The following is a 23,774-nucleotide window of genomic DNA, read 5'->3' on the forward strand; positions in this document are numbered from 1 at the left end:
CTGATCTATTGCAGCGCCATGTGTTATCATACCCTGCGGTCGGCGTGAATGCAAGCCATCAAGCGCTGTCTCCATCGCCGTTCTCGCGAATTCGTTGTAAATGGAACTGACTCGGAGAGGATGTTATATTACATTTTTCTATATACAGAAAGGTTACTGCAGTTACATAAATTTTGATCTAGATAGATTGCAGGATACGAACTAAACTGTGGAAATATGGTGTGATATTTAAAGAAGGTCAATGTTACGAAAATAGGTTTAGAGGATTGGATTGCTCTAGGTTTATCGGTGCTCAACCTTCAGATTTGTTACTAGAGTTAAATTTGTTAGTTCACTAGTTTCCAGACGCTTTTAATCTGAGTCTCCCTTGGTGTGAATAACTGAGACCTATTGACAATGCAAGTTATATAAAATCTAATTTAGTAACTTTAAAACATCGTTAATTACTAATGAACCTCAGTGATACATCTGAATTGCGTCTTCCATTAAATTGTATGTTTTAATGTAATGTGGCATTTTAAGAATGAAATTAATTAAGCATTTATTAACTGGCACGTTTTTCGGTGACCCCCTGGGGGGGGGGGGCTCCTTCTTTGGGAAAAGGTGAAATAGTTTATACAACAGCATCGTGTAATTAATTAAGAAATACATTTTTTGAACTTGCAATAGGTAAAATAAAGCTGAAAATTGAATGTTCTGCATTAATATGACGAATGTTTTCGAGCAGTCATTTCCTACACAATCTAACCAAACGAGTGTATTATATAAGCCATCCAGTATTGTTACGATGGGCTAGGTATGCAGCTAGGATAGGGACAAAAGAAATACATAGAGAATATTTGTAGGGAAGAAAGATGACAGCATAATATTAAGTGATTACTAAGAATGTAGTTTGAGAGGTTGGAACTGGCTCAGGACCTTGTATAGTGGCCACAGTGTTAATACTGTAGGATTATGTACCAGAGTCCAAGAACAAATTAGTTGCTTGGTTGGTTAGTTGTGTAGCAAAATATGTAATGCAAAATTAATTGATCGCTGCGCCTCTCATCCATCACAATACCGAAAATTAAACTTGTAACAATCTTTCCTCCTTAGTTTACCCAGGCTTAGTCGTATTGAGCGAATTGACATTGGTACACGTGAGAGGTGGGGTCACTTGCAGGTTGGCTCAGTTCTTCACTACAAGGCGGAGTGGAGGGGGCTTCTGAAAATAGCATCATAAAGCACGCTGTATGTGTTTAGGACCATTGGTTCCCCCACTCTCTCCTTCACAGTGGTAGCCCTGTCTTGTGTTGAGTAGGACAGTGGCCACTCCACGCTACGAGCAGCACACCCGCTGCACTCACGGATGAGTACCGTGGCTTAGAAACGCGAATTAACTTTAGTTCCAATTTCGGCCATGAATATTTTGTTCCGTAAACATTTTCATGGAGAACCGGAAAGAAATTATGGGAAAGTTAGCGGGAAAGTGGGAAAGGGATTGCATGGGAAGAGAAGTCGGGAATCTGGGTATACTGTGATGGAGGAACACCACTACCGTACCCACATCTTCCTGAGTCCTACAGGCGGTGGATGCTTTGAGTCTGAACCCATGAGCCAACGCAGACCCTCCGTGACACTCATGAAGTGGGCTGTGGGTGGTGTCGGCGGTGGGAACAGGCGGAAGGCAAGTGGACGATCGGACAATACCTCGCTTCTGGTGTCTGAGGTGCCTACAACAACTGCCAGCAGGCAAGTGAGCTTCAGTAGCGGAACGCGGCAGAGTAACGTCACAGCACCTGCGGTCCAACGGGAACCTGTTACCCTAGCCACACTCAACAAGGACTGCTTTATCATCCCCGTGGCTAGCCTGGACAGGTTCCTTCCCGCTGGAGTTCCGGTGAGTTAGTTAGTTCAGTGGTCTTTACGCATGCAGGCATGTCATTCGTTTGCATGTTGGTGTGCCACATCTATGAGGCATAACACGATTCCAAATTTGTTACGCATGAATACTACAAAGAAATGCGGGGGAGGGGACTTGGCATGTACGACGAGCTAAATAAGACAGATGTGTGACTACAGACCAAGTCGAATATATTCCTATTCTACAGCAATGTGTTACTGTAGAACCACGAAATTCACGAGGCAAAATCATGAATAAACCTGACAAGAAAACACATCGTTCTCACAGACATAAGGGTGTGATAAGGAATAAGGTGTGAATTTGACTAAACCTACAATTTATTTTAAAAACTGTACATCTTTAATAATGATTATTTGTACAATATATATAAAATGAACATGTAATAAAGTTTCGTGTCCGTCGGCATGTTTTTTTTCTCAGAAACTAATGATCGGAGAAGATTAAATTTATTGTTTGGTGGGAGATGTATGTAATAGAAGTTGCTGAGAAAATCAAATTTCTGCTTGTTACTGCCCATCAAATATAACGCCTCCATCACTTGAAGCCAAATGCAAACTTAACAATTTGATTAAGAAATTATAAAAGTGTACGTTATTAATTAAGCACCACGCCATGAAGACTTGTGGAGAAGTGGCGGTATATCTCCACCATTCTTGACCTCGGTACTAGATGGAGGTGAGCGGTTAGCTTCACTCCTCAGCCGGTTTACCCCCCCCCNTCCCTGTAACAGGCCCTGGAGGCCCACAGGGTTGTGAGACGTTGAGGGTCCCACATTATCTAGACAAGCGGCTCAAAGATGGCGGTAAGTTTGTCAGCCTTACTCACCGGCCGCGCTTTACTCCCCAGGAAAATTATTTAATTAATTCCTGATACTTTTGTTAGAGGCTGAGTCGACCCCAGGGCCATAGTGAGGCTAGAAAGATTAGATTGAAAAACATCCAATGACCTCATCGGGACTTGAACTCGCGACCTTCCAGCTTGTACGCTATATCACGGCCTATAAGCCTCATATAATGTATAGTTTACTGTAACTACAATCCATAGAGTTCTTTTTAAATTGTAAGATTTGAGGTTCTCACAGCAGTGACTACACTGTTAAAAAATCATCATAACGAAAAACGATTTAAAATTAAGAATGCCGTTTTCTGGGATGTGCCACCGTGTAGGTATTTTGTTAACCGATGTTTCGAAGGAATGCATCGCCTCCATATTCAGGGCATAAGAAATCCGCGAGCTTTGAACCAGCGTGAGCATGTGTCAGTCCTCCGAAACGTCGGTTAACAAAATACCCACACGGCGGCACAGCTCGGAAGACGGCATTCTTAATTTTAAATTGTATTTCGTTATGCTGATCTTTTAACAGTGTAGTGTCTGTATGTTCAAACAAACCACGAGTGCTGAACGTTCAACCGCGGCATTCAGTAATATCATTTCAGTTAATTTCAGTTTTCTTATTAGAAATAAGAATCATCTTCTGGGATATAACGCCGTGTAGTCCGTTGAAAAACAACCAATAAACGGAGTTGCACGACTCCCAGAGTCGTGAGTCAGTAAAATATGGTCACGAGCCACACGGGACTCGGAACAAAGTATGACTATGCTGGCGAGGACCAGCAGCAATTACCCGACCGAAAATCAACCGACGTTCCCGAGGAACATATCGCCTCCATCTTCAGGGCAGAATAATAATCCAAGCAAGAAACCAGCATGAAGCATGCAGCAAGCAGCTCTGTTTGCTATGTGCTTACTTTTATTATCTTTGGTATATTTCCTGGAGATGAAGTCAAAGGAGACTGGAGAAAGCTGCATAATGAGGTTCATAACTTATACTATTCTCCACGTATAATTAGAATGATCAAGTCAAGTAGGATGAGGTGGGCAGGGCATATAGCACGAAGGGGTGAGAAGAGAAATGCATATATGATATTGGTGGGAAAGATACAATGAGAGAGACCACTGGGAAGTCCAAGGCGTAGGTGGGTGGACAATATTATAATGGATCTTATATAGGATTAGATGATATTAATTGGGTTGATCTGGCTCAAGATAGGGACCAGTGGAGGGATCTTGTGAACACGGTAATGAACCTTCGGGTTCCATAAAATGCTAGGAAATTCTTGAGTAGCTGCACAATTGGCGGCTTCTCCAGAAGGGCTCAGGTCCATGAGTGAGAGGTGTATTTCTTGGATCCTTTAAAATGAGTTCTGAACATAAGAATTCCCTCACTGTGACATGTTGATTCTTACAGTATCTATATCAACGTTGTTTTAACTACACTGGTTACAAAATGTCGAATATGGTGTGAAAATGACCATGAGTGGTGTGTGGGTAAGGACTTTGAAGGAGACGGTCTTGTCCTGTTAGGTACTCTCCTGTCTTTCGACTGAAAGACTAGAGGAAACTAAAATCTCTACAAAATTCGGCAGAGATTCGAAGTAGGTAAATTCTGGAAGTCCGCTTGAAGATTCGTTCATTGACCGAATATGCGTTATGTTATTATCTTACAGGTATACTGCTAGCGCTCGGTGTCCGTTGGATGTAAATATTTATTTCTGTACCTGAATCCTGCGTCCATCCTGGTCTCTCTTAATGTTATGAGTTCGCTAATGCAATGTCTTCCTAAGTTATCATGTATTTTCCTCAGTCTCTCCAGACAAGCGTCTGGATATTATTTCGATTGGGCCGCTACCGCATCCTTCCAAATCCTTTCCAATTAATCAACCCATCCATCATACTCTCATTCGACGGTATACTGACTTTCGAAAAGTAACCCCCTCAAATAGTTTAGTTTATCAGAAAAGCTCGTCGAATAAACTAACCGAAAAATTGCAAAATTTGTCTCATTAAAAAGCATAAGTTTATTGAAATATTATGTTGCATGACGATTATTTGAAAAGGGCGCTCCATGGCTCGGCCAGCTATCCCCAGCTTCTCACTATTGAAGTCAGGGTTCAGTCCCAAGAAACATCATACAAGATTCATGGTGGAACAAGAGGCATTGAAGCTGGTATTTTTCCAAGTTTCTTCGATATTCCCTTGCTAATCATTATTTAACCATTGCGCCGTACTCATCTATCACTGCATCATTATACGTGTGTTAACCCTGACCGGGCAGTACTTTGTCATATCCTCGGTCTTTAAGTCTCGGCTTCATATCTTACTCGGCATTTGACTTGTTACTTAGTAAGGACTTTTTTTGGTATGTTTCAACGCCATGTTATTTAGGTCCCTTGTCGATGTAGCATAGCGAGTTGTCAGGTTAGACAGTCGCGGACAGGCGACAATGGATGGTCCTCCAACTTGTGGATTTGACCCAGTGGCTAACAATTCTTCGCCCTAAAAAAAAAGAAAAGCAGCACGGTACGAAATGATACACAGGAGCTCAGACTTGAGTGAATTCGTTGAATGGTGGAGTTATTTCATATATGTAACAATATGTATGGCAAAAAGTTTCTACTGTGTAGTATTGATTAGATTTGTCACAAATAAATAATAAACTTGATCTCTGACTTTAAGGGAGGAACATAGACCGAGGGTGTTTGAGAACAGGGTGCTGAGGAGAATATTTGGACCGAAGAGTGATGAAGTTACGGGAGATTGGAGAAAACTGCATAATGAGGAGCTTCATAACTTGTACTCTTCTCCAAGTATAATTAGAATGATCAAGTCAAGGAGGATGAGGTGGGGAGGGTATGTAGCAGGAAAGGGGGAGAGGAGGAATGCATATAGGATTTTGGTGGGAAAACCGGAAGGAAGGCGACCCCTGGGAAGACTAAGACGGAGGTGGATGGGCAATATTAAAATGGATCTCAGAGAGATGGGATGGTATGGATTGGCTTGATCTGGCTCAGGATAGGGACCAGTGGAGGGTTCTTGTGAACACGGTAATGAACCTTTCGGTTCCATAAAATGCTGGGAAGTGCTTGAGTGGCTGCACAATTGGCGGCTTCTCAAGACGGGCTCAGCTCCATTAGCGAGTGAACAATAAATAAGATTAAAAAGTTTGTGACGATGGTACATTAATACAAATAGTTTCTGGATGTTATCCATCGTCCTGTTTTTATTTCAAAACGCAACTTTTTGGAGACTAGGTTCTGTCAACAACAAATTTGCATTAGCAATAAATGAACATCAGTGTGTTACGTTCAGAAACAATAAATTGTATGCAGGACATTTACGTGTACTTCGTTACCGGACATACTTCCACTCTTGTCTCTGTAGATTTCGTTTCACGGTTCCCTTTATGTTCTTCACAGTGTTGTAATAGTAGCAGAGAATTTTAATAATTGTTTCAATTTAATCTGTATTGCGTGTCTCAAGGTTGCTTGCCCACCGCCTTCTCTACCATTATTGTCAGACTAAATGAATATTTATTGGAAGTTTGGTCTCTTGAATATCTTCTGACAACATTGCTTCATGACGCAACTTCGCAATGAATTATTCAGGATTCTCTGCTCAGGTCAATAATGTCGTGAACTACTACCGTATATTGATCAAATATTTTATTTACAAATAGAAATATGACCAAACCTTTCTATTCGGCTTACCTTACCTTAAAACAAGAGGTGGGCTTATTGTACAAACGGACTTTCATGAAACTTAGCGTAAGCATTATGTCACTAGAATCCACTCAATTATTGTACTATTTTCGTCATTGCATAAACTTGTTCCTTCTGAATTGAGTACAGGAATTTCACAGCGTTGTTGAATACCAACATCGCTCTCAGGACTGAAACTATATAGCGTCAGATGTCAGGATTGTAGACAAGTGAAGAATTGGAAAGGATTTGGAAGTAAACCATCATGGCCTGATCGAGGCCATAATGGCCGAAATGTTCCCGGAGCGACTGAAGAAGACGACGAAAGCGGATGTTCCGACAGAGATTCGAATAAAACACCTCCCCAATAAAAAGTCAAGAATATTTATTACCTGAAGACCAAACTTAGCTTTCGGTTACAATGTAATGACCAATAAATAATTGAAGTTAGACATGTAAATTATTGCATGAAAATAAATTTGAAAAGTATCAAAAATTTCTTTATGATCTATCCTATCCTGACTGATGTTCTCGCTGTTTTCCTCAGTGCCTCCAAGCAAAATCAGGAGCAGTAGTTTTAGTCCTCTACCACTTCTTCCACGTACTTTCCAATTCATAAATTGGAGAATTACGAAGGCTGTATCATAGCTGAAGTGGGTAGTCGACGACTTCCCACCGCAGAGGCCCCGATTCGATCCCAAGTCAAGTTGTATGGGATTTGTGGTATACAAAGTTGGCACTGGAGCAGGTTTTCTGCAAGTACTTCGGTTTCCCCTGCCAATTATCATTCCACCAATTGCTCCACACTCACTAACCATCCTACCATTCCTTATGCTGACAGAGTTTTCAAATAGCCAATTAAAAAAAACATTTTAAGAAAAACTGGCTTCATAAATATTTTCCATAACTTCTTGTTCTTTTCTGTGACATGCTAAAGTGGATCGAAATGATGTGCCATGTACCAGGGGCATTCTGTCAAATTAGTTGGCAGTCTGTGACCTAAATTCATGTAACCGAATGTAACATCATTATCACAAACATTATTTCCAAATCCTTACAATAGAACATGGGTTTGGAAACTGTGTAATCTAAAACATTTATCTACTTTAGTACCAATTTTAGTGACACCTCGATCAGGTAATTGGTGTGGAGGAACAGAATCCAGAGGCTTCCAAACGAGAGACGTCATATCCCCCACCCAACCTTATATAGAATTCTCACAACTTTGATATTGTCACGACTGGCTAAGTTCTTTCTGAAGACAGATTCTTCCACCCTGGTGCTGAAACCAAGGAAATACACGAACTCACACCTTTATGGAATAGTGGTATATGTACAGTATATACTTTAGAGTCAGGGCTTGACATTTCGCTCACAGTGTATACTCGTATTGATGGGTTCCACCTGACTTTCACCGCAGACAGCTCTTGATATTTTACACATAAGAACTGAACTGCTCTTTGTAACAGAAATCCGGTATGTAGGAAAAGCTATCCTTCTAATAGGTCGTGAAGGCCCATAGTGTTGTGAGACGTTGAGGGTCTCACATTATCTAGACAATCGGCTCAAAGATGGCGGTAAGGTTGTCAGCCTTACGCGCCGGCCGCACTTTACTCTCCAGGAAAATTATTTAATTAATTCCTGGTACTGATGTCTATTAGAGGCTGAGTCGACCCCAGAGCCATAGTGCAGCCGGAAGGATGTTTTCTTAGAGGTATGAACCGAAAATTGAAATGTTTTTAGATATTTTTCTGAGCCTTACTGGATCCAGAGTTCATAAATAAAAATGCTCAGATTTTTTATCTCGGCTTAATAATGGTTATTATGATTAACAGTAAAATAAACTATTTACTGGCCCTGCATCACATTTTAGTATCGGCCCATTGTGCAGTCCAGTTGGCTAACAATTGCGTTTTTTCAGTATGAATAGTGTATCATTATCCCTGAATTTAAATCATGGACGGCAGACATGTGGAAGCGAGATATTCTGACAACAGACTACTGCCTCAAATTTAAACAAAGTTGCCACCCCTGTAGTGAAAACTCCCTATTTCCAAAAGATAAGAGTAAACCCGATAAAAATTAGAATATACAAAACTATACGTAATTTTGCTTGTGGTGTGAAACTTGGTCTCTGACATTAAGAGAGGAAAATAGACTGAGGGTGTTTGAGAACAGGGTGTTGAGGAGAATATTTTGACCAAAGAGAGATGAAGTGACAGGAGGTTGGAGAAAACTGCATAATGAGGAGCTTCATAACTTGTACTCTTCTCCAAGTATAATTAGAATGATCAAGTCAAGGAGGATGAGGTGGGCAGGGCATTAGCATGAATGGGAACTAAGAGGAAATAATATAGGATATTGGTGGGAAAGCCAGAAGGAAAGAGACCACTAGGAAGACATAGAGGCAGATAGAAGAATAATGAATATTAAAGAAATTGGATGGAGTGGTATGGATTGGACTGATCTGGCGCAGGATAGGGACCAGTGGAGGGCTCTTGTGAACACCATAATGAACCTTCGGGTTCCATAAAATCCTGAGAAGTTCTTGAGTAGCTGCACAACTGGCGAAGACTCAGCTTCACGAGTGAATGGAAAGTAAATTCATATATAGTATATTAAGATTTTACAATTAAAGCATTAGAATCATATTGTGCGGAAACCGATCACAATGGTCTGTTGACATGTGTTTTAGTGCCATATCACATTATTCAACAGTTCGGGGCTGAAGAGTCATTGGGATACCACCCATTTTGTAGTTTCACTAGAAAAATTATAGGCACAAAATTTTGTCGATTTGTCAAAATTTGGAGAAAAAAAGTAGAATTTGCTAAGACCTTTCAGCAAGGTTTTCTTAATTATCGTCACTAATACACATCATAATGAGCTATAAACAGTACAAATTAAGACAGTTTAAACTTGAGAACTTTGGATACCATATGCTGGACTTTCCCATCAAATACAGAACACGTTCATTGTTGAACAAAAGAAAAGAGAACTGAATCAAAAGACCAAATGCCCACTAAAGAGAAACTGGATTTCTCAGATATCACAACAGACCAGATTACAAATACGCCAGCAGAATCTATTAAAAAATTCCTGAAATTAACACTATGTAAGATGGAAATAGCCTGCTGGCACATCACACATGCCTGATTCAGAGCAGACGTTGAACAATTTATTGGGAAAGAAACTGTAATGTGTGTAGGCTCTTGGTTTGTCAAGTTTGCTACCCATCCTCCCACGTTGATATAAGGAACATCTGTCTGTCTCACCTGAGCAGCCCAACAGTTTTCAGGTACTTCGAAGATGATCACACCATAGCACACACAAGCAAATGTATTTCTTTTACACTTTCAGTTCACTGGATATTTTTCTCTTCCTATATAAATCTGTGTCGTTAGAATTATGAGAACATTGATATAAATTGTTCAAGAACTATATAGATTGCACATTGCTTTATTATTAGACATTCTATATACATAAGTATTTAACAATGCTGCCATATAAACAGTTTTACGTTTATTTCTTGATTTTGTCATCATCACCATTGAAGTCACAACTAGTTACAATGTAGGATAATTTACATATCCGTTTTATGTTTTTTTTTCTACTTTTGGGCTGGCATAGAGAAGTTCAGAGTTCTGAAAAAACTCTGGAAAGCACAAAATTGGATTCTTACAGTATTTTAATTTGTATCAGTTGTATCACATTCCTTTCACAGAACTGTGATTTCGTTATGTACGCTTTTGTAGTTAATGATCATCTTGCATCCTGCTTATCTGTTCCTGAAATACAAAGCCAATTTCGTCAAATGGAGATATTCCTTCTAAATATTCAGGTAAAAATTTAATTATATTAACAATAGCATTTTGAATCTATTTCACAGATAAAACTGTTAGATTTGCAAAAACAAAAATCAGAAGAAGAAGCCAGTAAGAATATAAGGAATAACAATTTATAAAGTAAATTATAAAACTAAAAATAATAAATATTTAGTTAGAAAAATATTATTTCTTTTTTTCAGGAACTTATTTATCTCTTAATATACACAGTTATTTTATCAAAATTTTCTGTCCTTCATTAAAAGCCAGTATTAATGGGGGAACACTAATTTATGTTTTATCAGTGCCATCACTTTCCATCAGAAAGAGAATGCTATAAAAATTCAACAAAATAATTCACCTAAAGGCTACATTGTTGTTTTCGTTTGAAAAGCATATAATGGTAGGATTATTTTGGTTTACTGTAATACACTTTAATTTTTAACAGATTCACCGTATAAAAGTAAACAAACAATGAATTTGTTTACATACTGGTACAAAAATCAGTTTAGTTAAATACAGTAACCAGTCTGTCAAATTTTAAGTCCTCCATATAGTGTCCCTGGTACTTGTAAATCATATTTGCTTACCTGTTTTCAGGATACTGTAAATATCTTATATTTGTGTATGATTTAAGGTTCCCACAGCAGTGGGATATAACGCTGTGTAGTCCGTTGAGAGCCAACTGACATTTTGGGCGAACATATCACCTCCATCTTCATGGTCGAATAAGCCGAGTAAGATACCAGCATTTAACAGACTACACAGTGTTATATCCCAGAGTTTGCATAACATTTCTAAATAAATACAACTGTGAGCACATATGCGTGGAATAATAAGCCATAAAAATAATGTTGGTTTATTATAAACAAAATACTTGGACAGAAAGAATTTTTTGTAAAACAAGCCAAAAACCTAGGAGATGAAAATCATCAATTATATTATTCCTCAGTGAAGAAATCCCATATTCATCATCAGATATCATTAAGTTTATAAAGTCAAAGAGGATAAAGAGGGTGGGACATGGAGCATGCACAGGTGAAATGACATATTCACCTTTAATTTTCATCAGGAAACCTGAAGGGAAAGGACCACAAGGGATACATAAGGAAAATAATATCAAAAAGGATTTAAAGAAATATGTTGTATGTGGATGGGATTCACCTACCTCAGAAGCAGGTTCATTTTATAATTTGTTTGGGAGTTGTTTGATGATAAGACATGTTTCTTTTTCCTCTTTACAGTTGCCTTTGGCAGAAAAGGGACCAAGCTTCCTAAATGTCCTGGAGGTGGATGACCCTAAGTTATGTGTACTGCTGCATCTAATGACTCCTATGGAGCCAATCGAACCTGTTCTTGAATCACCCTTGGCCCGTCCACTGACCCAACAGAAGACAGCTGCAAGTGATTTACTTACTGAAGTGGGGTCAGCAAAGACAGCCATGGAAGGAATGTTACTTTCCAACATGGAAAAGAATGGTAAAGCTTGCATAAGTTAGATTATCACTGCTTAACCACTTATCAACTGATATCGTTCCCAAGATGCAGTCAGCTGCTCTGTCCAAATAGCTGCACTATACCATCTTTAAATTTTGTAGTTTGCACTTACACTGTGCTATTAGTTTGTCTTGCCATTAACAGATGGCAGCCTTGACAGCTTCTGACTCCTCCCTCACAGCCAGCACCCATGTATCGAACTTACATCTCTTCCAGCATGTCATAACTACTGAAACAGCTATGACATTTAATAAAATATAATATTTAAATAACTGCAAAATTTTGTAAAAAAAATAAGTTGAATTTATTAAAATGAAGTCTTCATATGAGTATAACTTACAGAAGGCCTCATTTTCTATATTGATTAATCATATCCTTTGCTTTTATTTATCACCTCATTCTTATTTCTATTTTTTTCAGCACAGTTTCCTTTCATCTCCTACTATGTCATCAATAAAAGTCAGACAGATCCAGTGGACTTTTTCCGCAACCTTCAAGCAGCATCACTGCGCAAATTTGACCCCCGTAACTTGCGTTACACTGCTGCCCATACCCTAGATTTATTCAATGAAGTGGCAACTATAGCAAGGCCACCTCTCGACCCAAGCTCAAAGCGTCCCCATTCCACAACCACAGGTTACATCATTTCCATATACAAAGTCTTTGAGGGAGATGATGGAGAGAAATTTGAGAAGAACTGGCTCTACTGGACAGGTACAAATCAACACTGTAATGCTGCATGAAAATAAGTTCTTGCTTCATTTAAGGGTTATATATTTGTTTGTAGTTCAATGCACATGGCAAAAATGTTATGCTTAACTTTTGGTTATATAAAGACTGAATGATATCATAATCAAATCATTTTATATTTTTCTACAGTCTAAAAATTTTTCTGTGCTTTCAATTATCAAGAAATTATGCTTATGATAAACACAAAAGTTAAAAAAATAATTCCTGGATGTGATAATATATTTAAACTTAAATAATGGTAATAAATTGCAATCTCTAAATTGAGAAATTATAAACTGAGAATATACCAAAGCTACTGAACTATCAAATAAAATAAGTCTCACTTTTCAAAACAAAATTACTTCCAATATAGATTTGTTTCTAAAGAGGAGATTATTACAGAAAGAACCACAAAATCTTAGTGTTTCAGTCCCATCACTTTTACCAGTCTTGTAAGAGAAAGTTACTTGTACATCAGCACATACCTCAACAGTTATTACATAAATGGGTCACTTCTTAAATCCTTTGTCTTCTGCCTGCATTGCAGGAGCTAGAATGCTGTATCGCTACCTACCCAAATCAGCAGGCTTGAGACGCATCACATTACATAAGTCCATCTCAAGTGGTGACAAGATATACCTCCTTCTGTGTGAGTGTTCAAACTTCTTGGAAAATCTGTCAGCTGCTGCATTACTCCTGCCAGCACTCAGGGCTCGGCTGTGTGGCTACACTGGCCTCTACAGAACCACTGCATCATTTTGAATGAGTGTCCTTATTCATGCTTATGGCTGCTGCTGTAAGAATGGACAGTGTTCATGTTCAAGGAAAGCACACCAGGTATCAATTTCCATGAAACATTTACAGAAAAGAGTAGCAGAATACATAAGATTCATAAATTTTAAGGTCCATACACATTTAATTTCCTTCCTTTGATCCTTTCAACCACTGCCCTTAATGATCTTAATAAAATAATGAAAGGAAAAAAACAGCAATAATGAAAATTAAAACGTTTATTGCCATTTCCAGTGACACATTAAACTCATGACTATCTCACATATGCTTCAGCTGTATGCAGGAACTATAACTTTGTAGTTTCACCTGCTCATCAAAAGAACAGATCCAGCAGAAGAAGTGTTTAACAATCATAATCATATTTTCCACACCTTACAATATATTACACACAGTGCATTCAGACTGCACATTTATTAACTATTCATCCTAGTAGAGAATTACACAAAACAAAATGGCAGTGAATGTGTTAATTAAAGGGAAACTTTAAAAATTATCTGTCACAGCTCATATTTTCATTATCAAAAGTGTTGCGTAATTTAATCATAAATGTGCTGATCCACAATAAATTTGACACCATATTATCAAATAGGAAAACTCAAGATTGTCTCACTTCCACATTTCCTTGTTAAATAAGTCGCAAATTCAAGACTTCTCTTATGAAATATCACTATTAACTGGATGTTTACTTTTCAAATAAGGAGTGGCCAAACATAATTTTATATATATTATATAAATAAGAAGTATGAGGCAAGAGAGTCTTCTGGGATGTGACATCATACAGTCTGGTGGATAGCCTACCAACAGTTCTGATGAACCTTTTATCTCATCTTCAGTGTAGAATATAATAAGTCATGTAAGAAAGATGGTACATGATATAGGGAAGAAGGGAAGGAACCAGGAATGCAAGTGAGCCAGTGGGAGATGGTGACCTAAAAGGTCTGTTGCATCAATGGGTAAGCATGGGCAAGAACTGTGAAGGAAGTGAGGCAGCTCACTCTTCTATTGAGATGATGAATGCAGCAGGTTCCCCTGAAACACACCGGTATCTGTCTGCCGAAATATATGGCATCTCATCCCACTCACCATTGTGAGAATTTCAGATCTCACAATTTGAAGCAAACCTGGCAATATTAGGTTATGTGGTAACTCAAATTATTCTTACAATTTCTGTATAAACTCCATGCCCTAAACTTGGATGTCTTTGAGTGTGTAAATTTGACCAAGAGATTCGTGTACTTCTAAGGAATGGCATGTAGATTACAAAACAACAACAACAACAACAACAATAAATACACAAATATGGAATTTGACAGTGATGAAAGTAAAGTTGTGACTAATGAAATATACTTACAAATATCAGCCAGAGTACACAGTTATAACTTCATCAAATATCTAAAATTTCCATTAAAAGGCCATGCAGATTTTTTAATTTTAATTATTTATTCAGAGGATAACAGAGATTATCTTTTGAAATCAGTAATATAAGAAAGAGTGATGTAAATCAAAGCGTGAACACCTGTTAGAAAAAGTTCACTGATATAATGCTTAATTTGGGGCTGCTCAAGAATATGCCTATTTACTCTGTAGTTCGTTGTGTTTGCCACTGGAACATTGTTTCTGTGAAACTGAGATTGTTATAAGCAACCAGGAATTTTGTGAAATGGCATTAAGAAAACATGTGTGATATTTTTCTCAAAACTACAGCTTTAAATTCCATGATAAAAAGTGATATCTCACCTCTTGAAATAAAGTCAATTCTAGTCATGTAGTCTTCTATCTCTCTGATACATTTATAGTAAGTTACATAAAATTCTAAAGGATTAGAATTTGAAAGCATATTACAATTTTAATATTAGCATTAGATTCAGCAGATTTTTAACCATTACTGAAAATTGACATAGATTGTAATCCCTGAAGTCTAGTCCAAGTCTATATAGTTCATTGGTACTAATAACTAACATACAGAAAACACTGCAACAGATCCTGGAGTGCCAACTGTGGACAATACTTTCACATATGATAATACATTAAGTGCTGGTGAGACCTTAGTTAATATTAACATTGTCAAAGATTCTGGAATTATTATATCCAAATATTACTGGGCTGTTGTAGAATATACCACATCTGAACTAAATTTGTTTTCTAATCTTACATACTTAAGAGTTATTCAGCACTAAAAAAAAAAGTTGTGCACTATAAATTATTAGATTTTAAAATGACAGAATTTAAACTTTCTAACACTGTTCTATTCTTAGAAGATGTTTCAGTCTATTTGCTTAACAGCCCCAATATCAGTGGATGCAGTAGACTCATCATAGCCTTAGAACTTTGAATTTAAAATTGTTATAGACTGGAAATAGAAACAGACTCCAGATCAGTAAAATGACAAATTACTTAGGCTCATACCTTAGGCACTGAAAGACAGACTTATTTACATAATTAAGAAGCAGACATCATTTTCAAAAATTCAACTTGAATATGTATGCACACTTCAGCACATGAAAATTTTCATCCTAAATATCAGCTTGATAAGAAAGTGCACAGTACACTGAATTTTATTAGCTGCCACAATGTTACAATATCCATGGCAATATGACAAATGCCTATGTGGTGCACTGTGATTTGGCAGTGGCCAGGGAAGGAACTTATCATATTTTCAGCTATATGCTGAAGAGTTTGGAGAGGACATAACAAAACCTGAAAATCAACAGACTGTCTTAGACGATAATCTCCATTTATCTATTGCTTAAGGTACTGGATGAATACAATTCAAATTAAAGGAAACAATTCCTTTTTCAGATAACATTAAGGGAGGTTTCCAGGTACAGTAGTAGCTAGTATGGAAATAAAATTATTCCAATATTTCAGTTTCTTTCTTTTTTCTTTCTTTTTGCATGTGTATTTTTACATCTTTGTATATAATGCTGAAATGCATTTATATATCTGAATTCCTTATGAGTTAGTCATTCCTTAAAAAGATAGCTTCACATGAATTTGTTGTTGTTTTATACTTTGTATATTAAAAATTTTCGTATTTATTCTAGATTTCTGTAAGAGCAGAAATTCACCTAAAATTCATGAATTTTAGGATCATGTTGCATAATTTCTGTAACAGAAAAAGTCCCTAATCCAAATTCTCATAACAGCAGGGGTACCTTCTAATTGAAACTATAGTAAATCAGCAATTTATTTATAAAATGTAAATGCACATGATGCTAATCTTCTAAGGTACTGTTTATTTTCTGAGAAACTTCAATAAACAAGGTTCTTGGGGTTCCACACAACCATTTTCTATGTACTTTGAGTGATTTTCCATAACTTTGTTGCTGCAAAGCTGACGGCATCTGTTCATCTTTCCCATTGCAGGGATGGTGTTTCAAAATCTTGTCTCTTCTGATATTTGTATCTTGTTTCCAAGGAGTCTAAAAGGATATCCTCTTCACTTCTATGAGGAGTAATTTTTTATCAGCTATCATCTCAAAGACAAAGCGTGCAAGAGACCCTAGAAGAGAAACTCGGTGCAATTGAAGGTGAAAGCGGAAATGCTGAAGCGCAGTGGAACAATATAAAAGAATGCATGTTAGATACTATCAGTGATTTGGTAGGTAAAGTTGAGAAGATAGCAAGAAAACCATGGGTTACACAGGAGATGATGAGTAAAATGGAGGAGCGAAGGAAATGGAAGAATGTCAACAATGAAGAAGGCAGGAGGAAATACAGGAGACTGAGGAATGAATTGAAAAGAGCCACGGACAGGGCCAAAAAGGAATATCTTGAGAAGATATGTAATGAGATTATGGAATTTCAAAGAACAGGCCGTTATGATTTGATGTACATGAAGACAAAAGAACTAGGATGGAAAGAGAATCATGGGATTCAAAATGTTGGCATCGAAGACTCCCAGGGGAATAGAATAGTAGATCAGAGGCAAGTGCTGAAAATTTGGGAAAATTATATTTCAGAACTATATGATCGACCTAATCGGCCAGAAACCTTAGAAGTTGAACCGGAAGAAGAAGTAGATACAGACGAGAAAGGACCATATATTTTACAAAGTGAGGTGGAAAAAGCTATCAAGGAAATGAGGAAGGGAAAGGCTACAGGAGATGATGATGTACCTGGAGATGTGCTCAAGTTACTGGGAGAAGGTGGTTTGAAAACACTGACAAAACTAATGAACACCATATATGAAAGTGGAGAGTGGCCCAAGGACTTTACAGAAGTTACAATGATTGCCTTAAAGAAAAAGACAAAAGCTACAAAATGCAGCGACCATCGCACAATAAGTCTTATTGCACATACAGCAAAGATAATAGCAAAGATACTTAAAAGAAGAATTGAAAGGAAAATAGAGGATGTACTTGGAGAAGATCAGTTTGGATTTAGAAGAGGAAAAGGAACCAGGGATGCAATTGGGATGATGAGAATTATAGCGGAACGAACTTTGGAGATAGATGAAGAACTGTGTGTTTGCTTCATAGACTGGCAGAAGGCATTTGACCGGGTAAACTGGACCAAATTAATGCAGATCCTGAAAGAAACAGGTATCGATTGGCATGAAAGAAGATTGATTAGCAAATTGTACATGGATCAGAAAGTTAGAGTACGACTGGACAGGGGGGAGACAGGAAGTGTGCAGATTGGAAGAGGAGTTCGACAAGGATGCTGTTTATCACCAATTCTGTTCAACTTGTACAGCGAATGCCTTACCAAGGAAGCTCTGGATGGGCTCGGTGACTTCAAAGTAGGAGGGCAAATTATTCAAACTGTGAAATATGCAGATGACCTTGTGTTAATGGCTAAGGAAGAAACTGTGCTACAGGGCATGATTGATAGACTAATTGAAATTGGAAGGTGCTATGGCATGGAAATGAATGTGGAGAAAACAAAAGTAATGAAAATTTCGAGACAACCAACCCCAGTCACAATAAAGATAGACCAAAAACAAGTGGAGAATGTGAAATGTTTTAAATATTTGGGTAGCTTGTTAACAGATGATGGAAGGTGTACTTGTGAAATTAAATCCAGGATTGCCATGGCAAAAGCTGCATTTAGCAAGAAGAAGAATCTTTTTACCAGCAAATTGGACTTAAATTTGAGGAAGAAACTAGTGAAATGCTACATTTGGAGCATAGCTCTGTATGGGGCTGAAACATGGACACTTAGGGCAGTAGATCAGAAACATCTGGAAAGTTTCGAAATGTGGTGTTGGAGAAGAATGGAGAAGATCAGTTGGACCGATTATGTGAGAAATGAAGAAGTGTTAATTAGAGTCAGTGAGCAGAGGAATATCCTACATGAAATAAGAAAACGGAAGGCTAATTGGATTGGTCATGTTTTACGCAGAAACTGCCTTCTAAAAGAAGCTATCGAAGGAAAGATAGATGGGCGGATAGAAGTGACAAGAAGACGAGGAAGAAGACGTAAGAAGATGCTGGATGACCTTGGGGACAGAAGAGGATACTGTCATTTGAAGGAGAAAGCTCTAGATCGCATTAAGTGGAGGAATTGTTTTGGAAGGGACTGTGGACCTGTCGTCTTGACAGATTACTGATGATGATGATCATACTAGATGCAGCTGGAAACAAAGCTGGTCTCTGTATTCAGTGCCTCTTCCAACTAACTTATAGAGTATAAAAGCACCTACATGGCCAAGTTTATAAGGAAATAGGAGGAAATATTGGTCACAGTGGCTATGGGAGTTGGGCCACTCATTCTGCTTTCGTGACATCCCTGTTCTTTCTATGCATTGAAGCTGTGCTACTCAGATTGATTGTGCACTACTGTCAAAAGGGTTACTGGTCTGCTGTTCACCCAGTATGGTATTCTGCAAATAATTGTATTTGGTGGTATTCAACAATATGCAGTGGCACATGATATTGACATTCTTTTCATCTGTGAGCTGACTGTCTAAAAGATGTGGGAGCCTTGACGTCTCACAACCCTATGGGCCTTCACAGCCTGTTACAGGGATAGCCTTTCATAAAACACACAAAAGATTAACATAAATTTGTTATGGTATTAAATAAGATGGCATAACTTAAGTTAAAATAAGGATAATAATCTTGTTTTAAGTGATAAAGTATTTTAACCTTCCCCTGTGTCATGTACAGGTACCAGTACCTTTCTAGGAAACAGAATGGAATTCTGACATTTTGGGTCAGGTAATGGAAGCCAGCAGTTAAAGATCATCAAACTAATGGAGATATTTTAACTATCTGATGTTGGAAATATCCTTGGCTTTCATTCTCTACAAAAGGAATAAAGAGTTTTGTCATTTCGTTCTCAGGAAGAAATTCTGCTACTTCTATGAACATATTCAAGACCATCCCAATCAACACCATATATCTTGAGCAGTAACCTAAAAAGAACTTAACACTGTTTTCAGTAAACATATGAACCATTCCAAACCTGGTCACCTTGCAGTGTGTTGCAAACCAGGCTTATTCAACTTTCCTGATGCACAAGTAAGGATATCTATGAAACATGCATATAGTACTTTCTTTTCAAATTAAGGGAGAAGACCTATGGAAAAAATGGACTGGTTTGAATTTACTTCTTAGTTATCATAGTAGTAGCAATAGAATCATCAATGCCTCACCTACTTTGGTGACTCACATCACCATTGCTATCACTTCTTGTTTTAACACTCCAAATAACTGAATTGTTTAAAATTTAAAGGAAAACAGAACTGTGATTTTAACTCTACCTATATACTTGTTATGGAAATTTTACAGTAATCATGGAATGTTTTTAACCTACATGACTTCGTGTTGATTTATGCTGTAATTCATTGTCAGCATCAGCTGTCATCTTAAACATACTGATTTCTAAACAAATCTTCAGAATGTGAAATTATCACTTGGAAGGAAAGAAGTTTTTATTTATTTATTTATTATATGTTCAGGTGATATCTTTCTGGCAGAAATAAAATGTTTGTGAACTAGTCTATCATCATGGCAATTCTTGATACACGGTACCCTCAAAATAGTTCTCTTCTACTGCTACACATTTCTGCACGTGACCATACCACTGCTGAAAACACTCCTTCAGGCCTTTTCCTGACACCTTTTTAAATTCCACTGTCATGGCATTTTCCATCTCTTTTGCTGATTGGAACCTACATCTCTTCAGCCTGCTTTCATTCTTGGCAACATGTTAGTAATTGGCACGAGGTAGATCTGAAAAATACAAAGGTTGTGGAAGCATACTAATGCCATGCAGATACTGCTGTACCAGAAAAGACAAATTAGCCAGTACACTGTCATGGTGAAGAAGACGATTCCAAAAGATAAAAGAGTTTTTGCAGTGCATAGTTCCTTGCAGATGGCACATCCCAGCTATTATAGAACGTGTCCAGAATCATTTTCTCCTATAAGTGGCCTGTACAAATGTACACTGCCTGGGTTACTGTAACAATGGGCTTCCACAACCTCCATATTCTCCAGATCTAGTTCCTGCCAGTTACTAACCATTATAAAGAACGAAAGCCCTCTTCAGGGAATGAAGATCTGTTGGCAGAACAGGTGAAAGAGGCCAAAACAAGAACTCTTGAGGGGATCACAGGAAAAGGCCTGTGGGAATGCTTTTAGGGTGGTATGACCGATGCAAGAAATTTGTAACAACTAAAGGGAATTAGTGTTTCAATGACAGTGTACTGCAAAACTTGTCATGGTGATAGGTACCTTCAAACAGCAAGAAGTATACAAATTATTTGACATTACTACATGTTTCCATTTCTCTCTGCAACCACAGGATTTCTGATACACACTTGTGATTCCAAATTGCCTTGAGTTTTGAAATGTTGACAGTAGTGCCTAATGCTGTATAAAAACATAAATGTTTAATTAAAAAGACTTTTTACATGAGTAACTTACATTTCATGTGAGAGACTGTACTGTCATGGAATATTCTTCTCAGTCAAGTCAATAATGTCACAACATTCCAAAATTAATTTGAAGCAAATCTAAGAACTTAATGATCACACATGTTTCAATACATAAGTATAATAATTAAATACCTTCAGTGTATATATATATATGGCTGATAAAAATTATTCAGTTGTTCCTAAAGAAAAGTTAAGGACACATTTAATATTATTCATTGCAGTGTATTATTAAATTGTTATGATTTGTCTGAGTGTGCTGTCAAAGTCTTTCAGCTCTGTAAAACTAGAAGTGACAAAAGTTCATTGCTAGAAGCCACAAGAAATGCAAGATAATTTTAAGAAGACTTGAAGGCCATCCAGTTTGCCTACTGTTACATCACACATTTCTCATCATCTCTCTTCGCATCACGAGGGGTTACCAAGAATATGCTCATCCACAGGTCATTTAATTCTTCTGCAACTTGAGTGCCAATTAGTGAGTTCTTGTGAAGACTTGGCTTAAAATAATGTCCTTTCTGCAGCAATTTTATTATAAGCACTTTCAAAGATCTGTGTTTAATGAAACATGGGTAAGATCTTATTTCATTACAGTATTTTCTCAAATGAGAACTTATGAAAGATCATTTTTTCTGCTAATGTAAATACATTTTACAATATTTACAACAAAATGTGTATTTTTCCTTCATATCACACTGTTTCCTTAATCCAACTTTCCTTCTTGTGATCATATCCTTTACAACACAGAAAGATCACAGGAACCCTTCTGAAATGCAGTCTCAGGAGTTCATACTGAACAGTTGCTCTACAATGAGGTCCTTTCAAAATGGTTATGGCACATCTCAATTCAATTCAATTTATAATGTTGTATTTTAGCATCCTGTTGCACTGATTCGCATCCAAAACATGTAGTGAAGTGACAATTGAGATTGTGTGCACTAGAAGACAGTCAATACATACACATCATGGACGCAATTCAATTTATTTCAAATTCAAAAATAGATCCAGATACAGGTTGGGAAACAATGTACTAAAGCAGAAACAGGAGTAGGAGCAGCCATAGCGGCCAGTAATCAAGAAGAAAAAGAAATCTGAGCACTACTAGTTATAGCAGCCAAAACAACTAATAAAGAGATGAAAACCATCTCAAAAAAATTCTTAAAAAAATCCAAATAATAAATATAATTCCAACTACCAAAATTAATTATTCAAGCAATAACCATCAATAAAGCAACATTGCCCATAGAATTAGAAAGAACCATTAACATACCAACATTATAAGACCTTACATTCTGATAATAAATTACTAAACAGTAGGAAACCAGCCCAAGTCCATCCCAGCCCAATAAAATTCTAATCATATTAAGTCTAACAATTAAAAACATCATAGAAAGAACAAATATCAAAACCAACAAAATAAAACGATTAATATTTAAATCCCCATGTATATAATCATCTCTATACAAAATAACTAAAGAAGAAATAAAAAAAAACATAAAAACTAAGGACATTCAATCAAACAAGAAAGTCATAACAATTCTACTAGAATTTAACATAATTTTCATTCAACAAAATAAACTAAGTCAATCAATACGAAGTAAAAACCACCAAAAAATAAAAAAACGCCAGCTTTACACAAGAGTCCTACCATAGCAGTAAGCATTACATTAAAAATATTGGCTTACAGTAACCAGGGATTTAAATCATAAAACTAAATTAATATATTGTCAAAGTCTTAAAATGAATGATATCATAGTGTTGACCAGAATAAGTTCAAATATTGGATGACTTCCACAAATACTCCCAGTTACGGTTTCAAAAATGCTTGTAAAGAACTGTGTGCCTGGCATTCCCCTTTGGTTTTAAGGGTCACTCAAGCAGAAACCTCTCAGTATAATGTCCATAACCTACGATCCAGTACCATGCATTTTCATCCCACAAACTTTCCACTGACTCCACATATGTCTTACTACTTTGTATGGCTTAAATAACTATTGCTCTAATAAATTTTCAGAATTAAAATAATTCCAGGAGAAAAACAGTAATGAGTCAATGTGATAATTAACACTACACTAATAAATATGAACTATTTTGACATTGCTATAACTAAAGGACAGGGGCAGCGGTGGCATAGTTGGTTGAGGCACTATGCTATAAGCAGGAAGGTCAAGGGCTCAAGTCCTGATGAGGTCATTTGATTTTTTTTTTCAATTGACCTAATCCTTCCAACCACACTATGGCCCTGGGGTCGACTCAGCCTCTAGCAGAAATAAGTACCAGGAATATTCTTGGGGGTAAAGGGTGACCGGCGCATTGTGCTGACAACCTTGCCGCCATCTATGAGCCGACTGTCTAGAAAATGTGGGAACGTCAACATCTCACAACCCTATGGGTCACCACGGCATGTTATAGGGATAGCTGTACTTTTTATAACTAAAGGACAACACAAAACTCCAATCTCATCACATGGGTAAAAAAATCTGTTCAGCTGAACTACTGAAGTAAATACATCAAGAGCTTAAAATCTGAACAATCCTTCATTCTGTAACTTAGTTCAATCAGTTCAACATGAATTCAAGATACTGTAATTATACTGAACAGAAAAC

At 37.2% G+C, this 23,774-nt stretch overlaps 1 protein-coding gene across 5 annotated transcripts in view; it reads left to right on the plus strand.

Moving 5' to 3' along the window:
- LOC111862102 overlaps positions 1–16,833 on the plus strand; it is a 29,993-nt gene extending 13,160 nt beyond the window's left edge. For 2 of the 5 annotated variants that reach the window (XM_033750555.1, XM_033750554.1), the window contains exons 2-5: positions 1,566–1,879; positions 11,510–11,744; positions 12,183–12,476; positions 13,039–14,398. In XM_033750555.1, coding sequence (XP_033606446.1) covers positions 1,566–1,879; positions 11,510–11,744; positions 12,183–12,476; positions 13,039–13,253 — 1,058 coding nt within the window. In that variant the 3' untranslated portion in view covers positions 13,254–14,398. Of the gene's footprint in view, positions 1–1,292; positions 1,880–10,019; positions 10,283–11,509; positions 11,745–12,182; positions 12,477–13,038; positions 14,399–16,649 lie in introns of those variants that run through there. The other 3 variants (XR_002842366.2, XM_023847222.2, XM_023847223.2) reach the window with 3 other exon arrangements.
- The last annotated feature ends 6,941 nt before the right edge of the window (positions 16,834–23,774 follow it).

Source organism: Cryptotermes secundus, unplaced genomic scaffold, assembly GCF_002891405.2.
Source record: "Cryptotermes secundus unplaced genomic scaffold, Csec_1.0 scaffold645, whole genome shotgun sequence".
NCBI lineage: Eukaryota > Metazoa > Arthropoda > Insecta > Blattodea > Kalotermitidae > Cryptotermes > Cryptotermes secundus.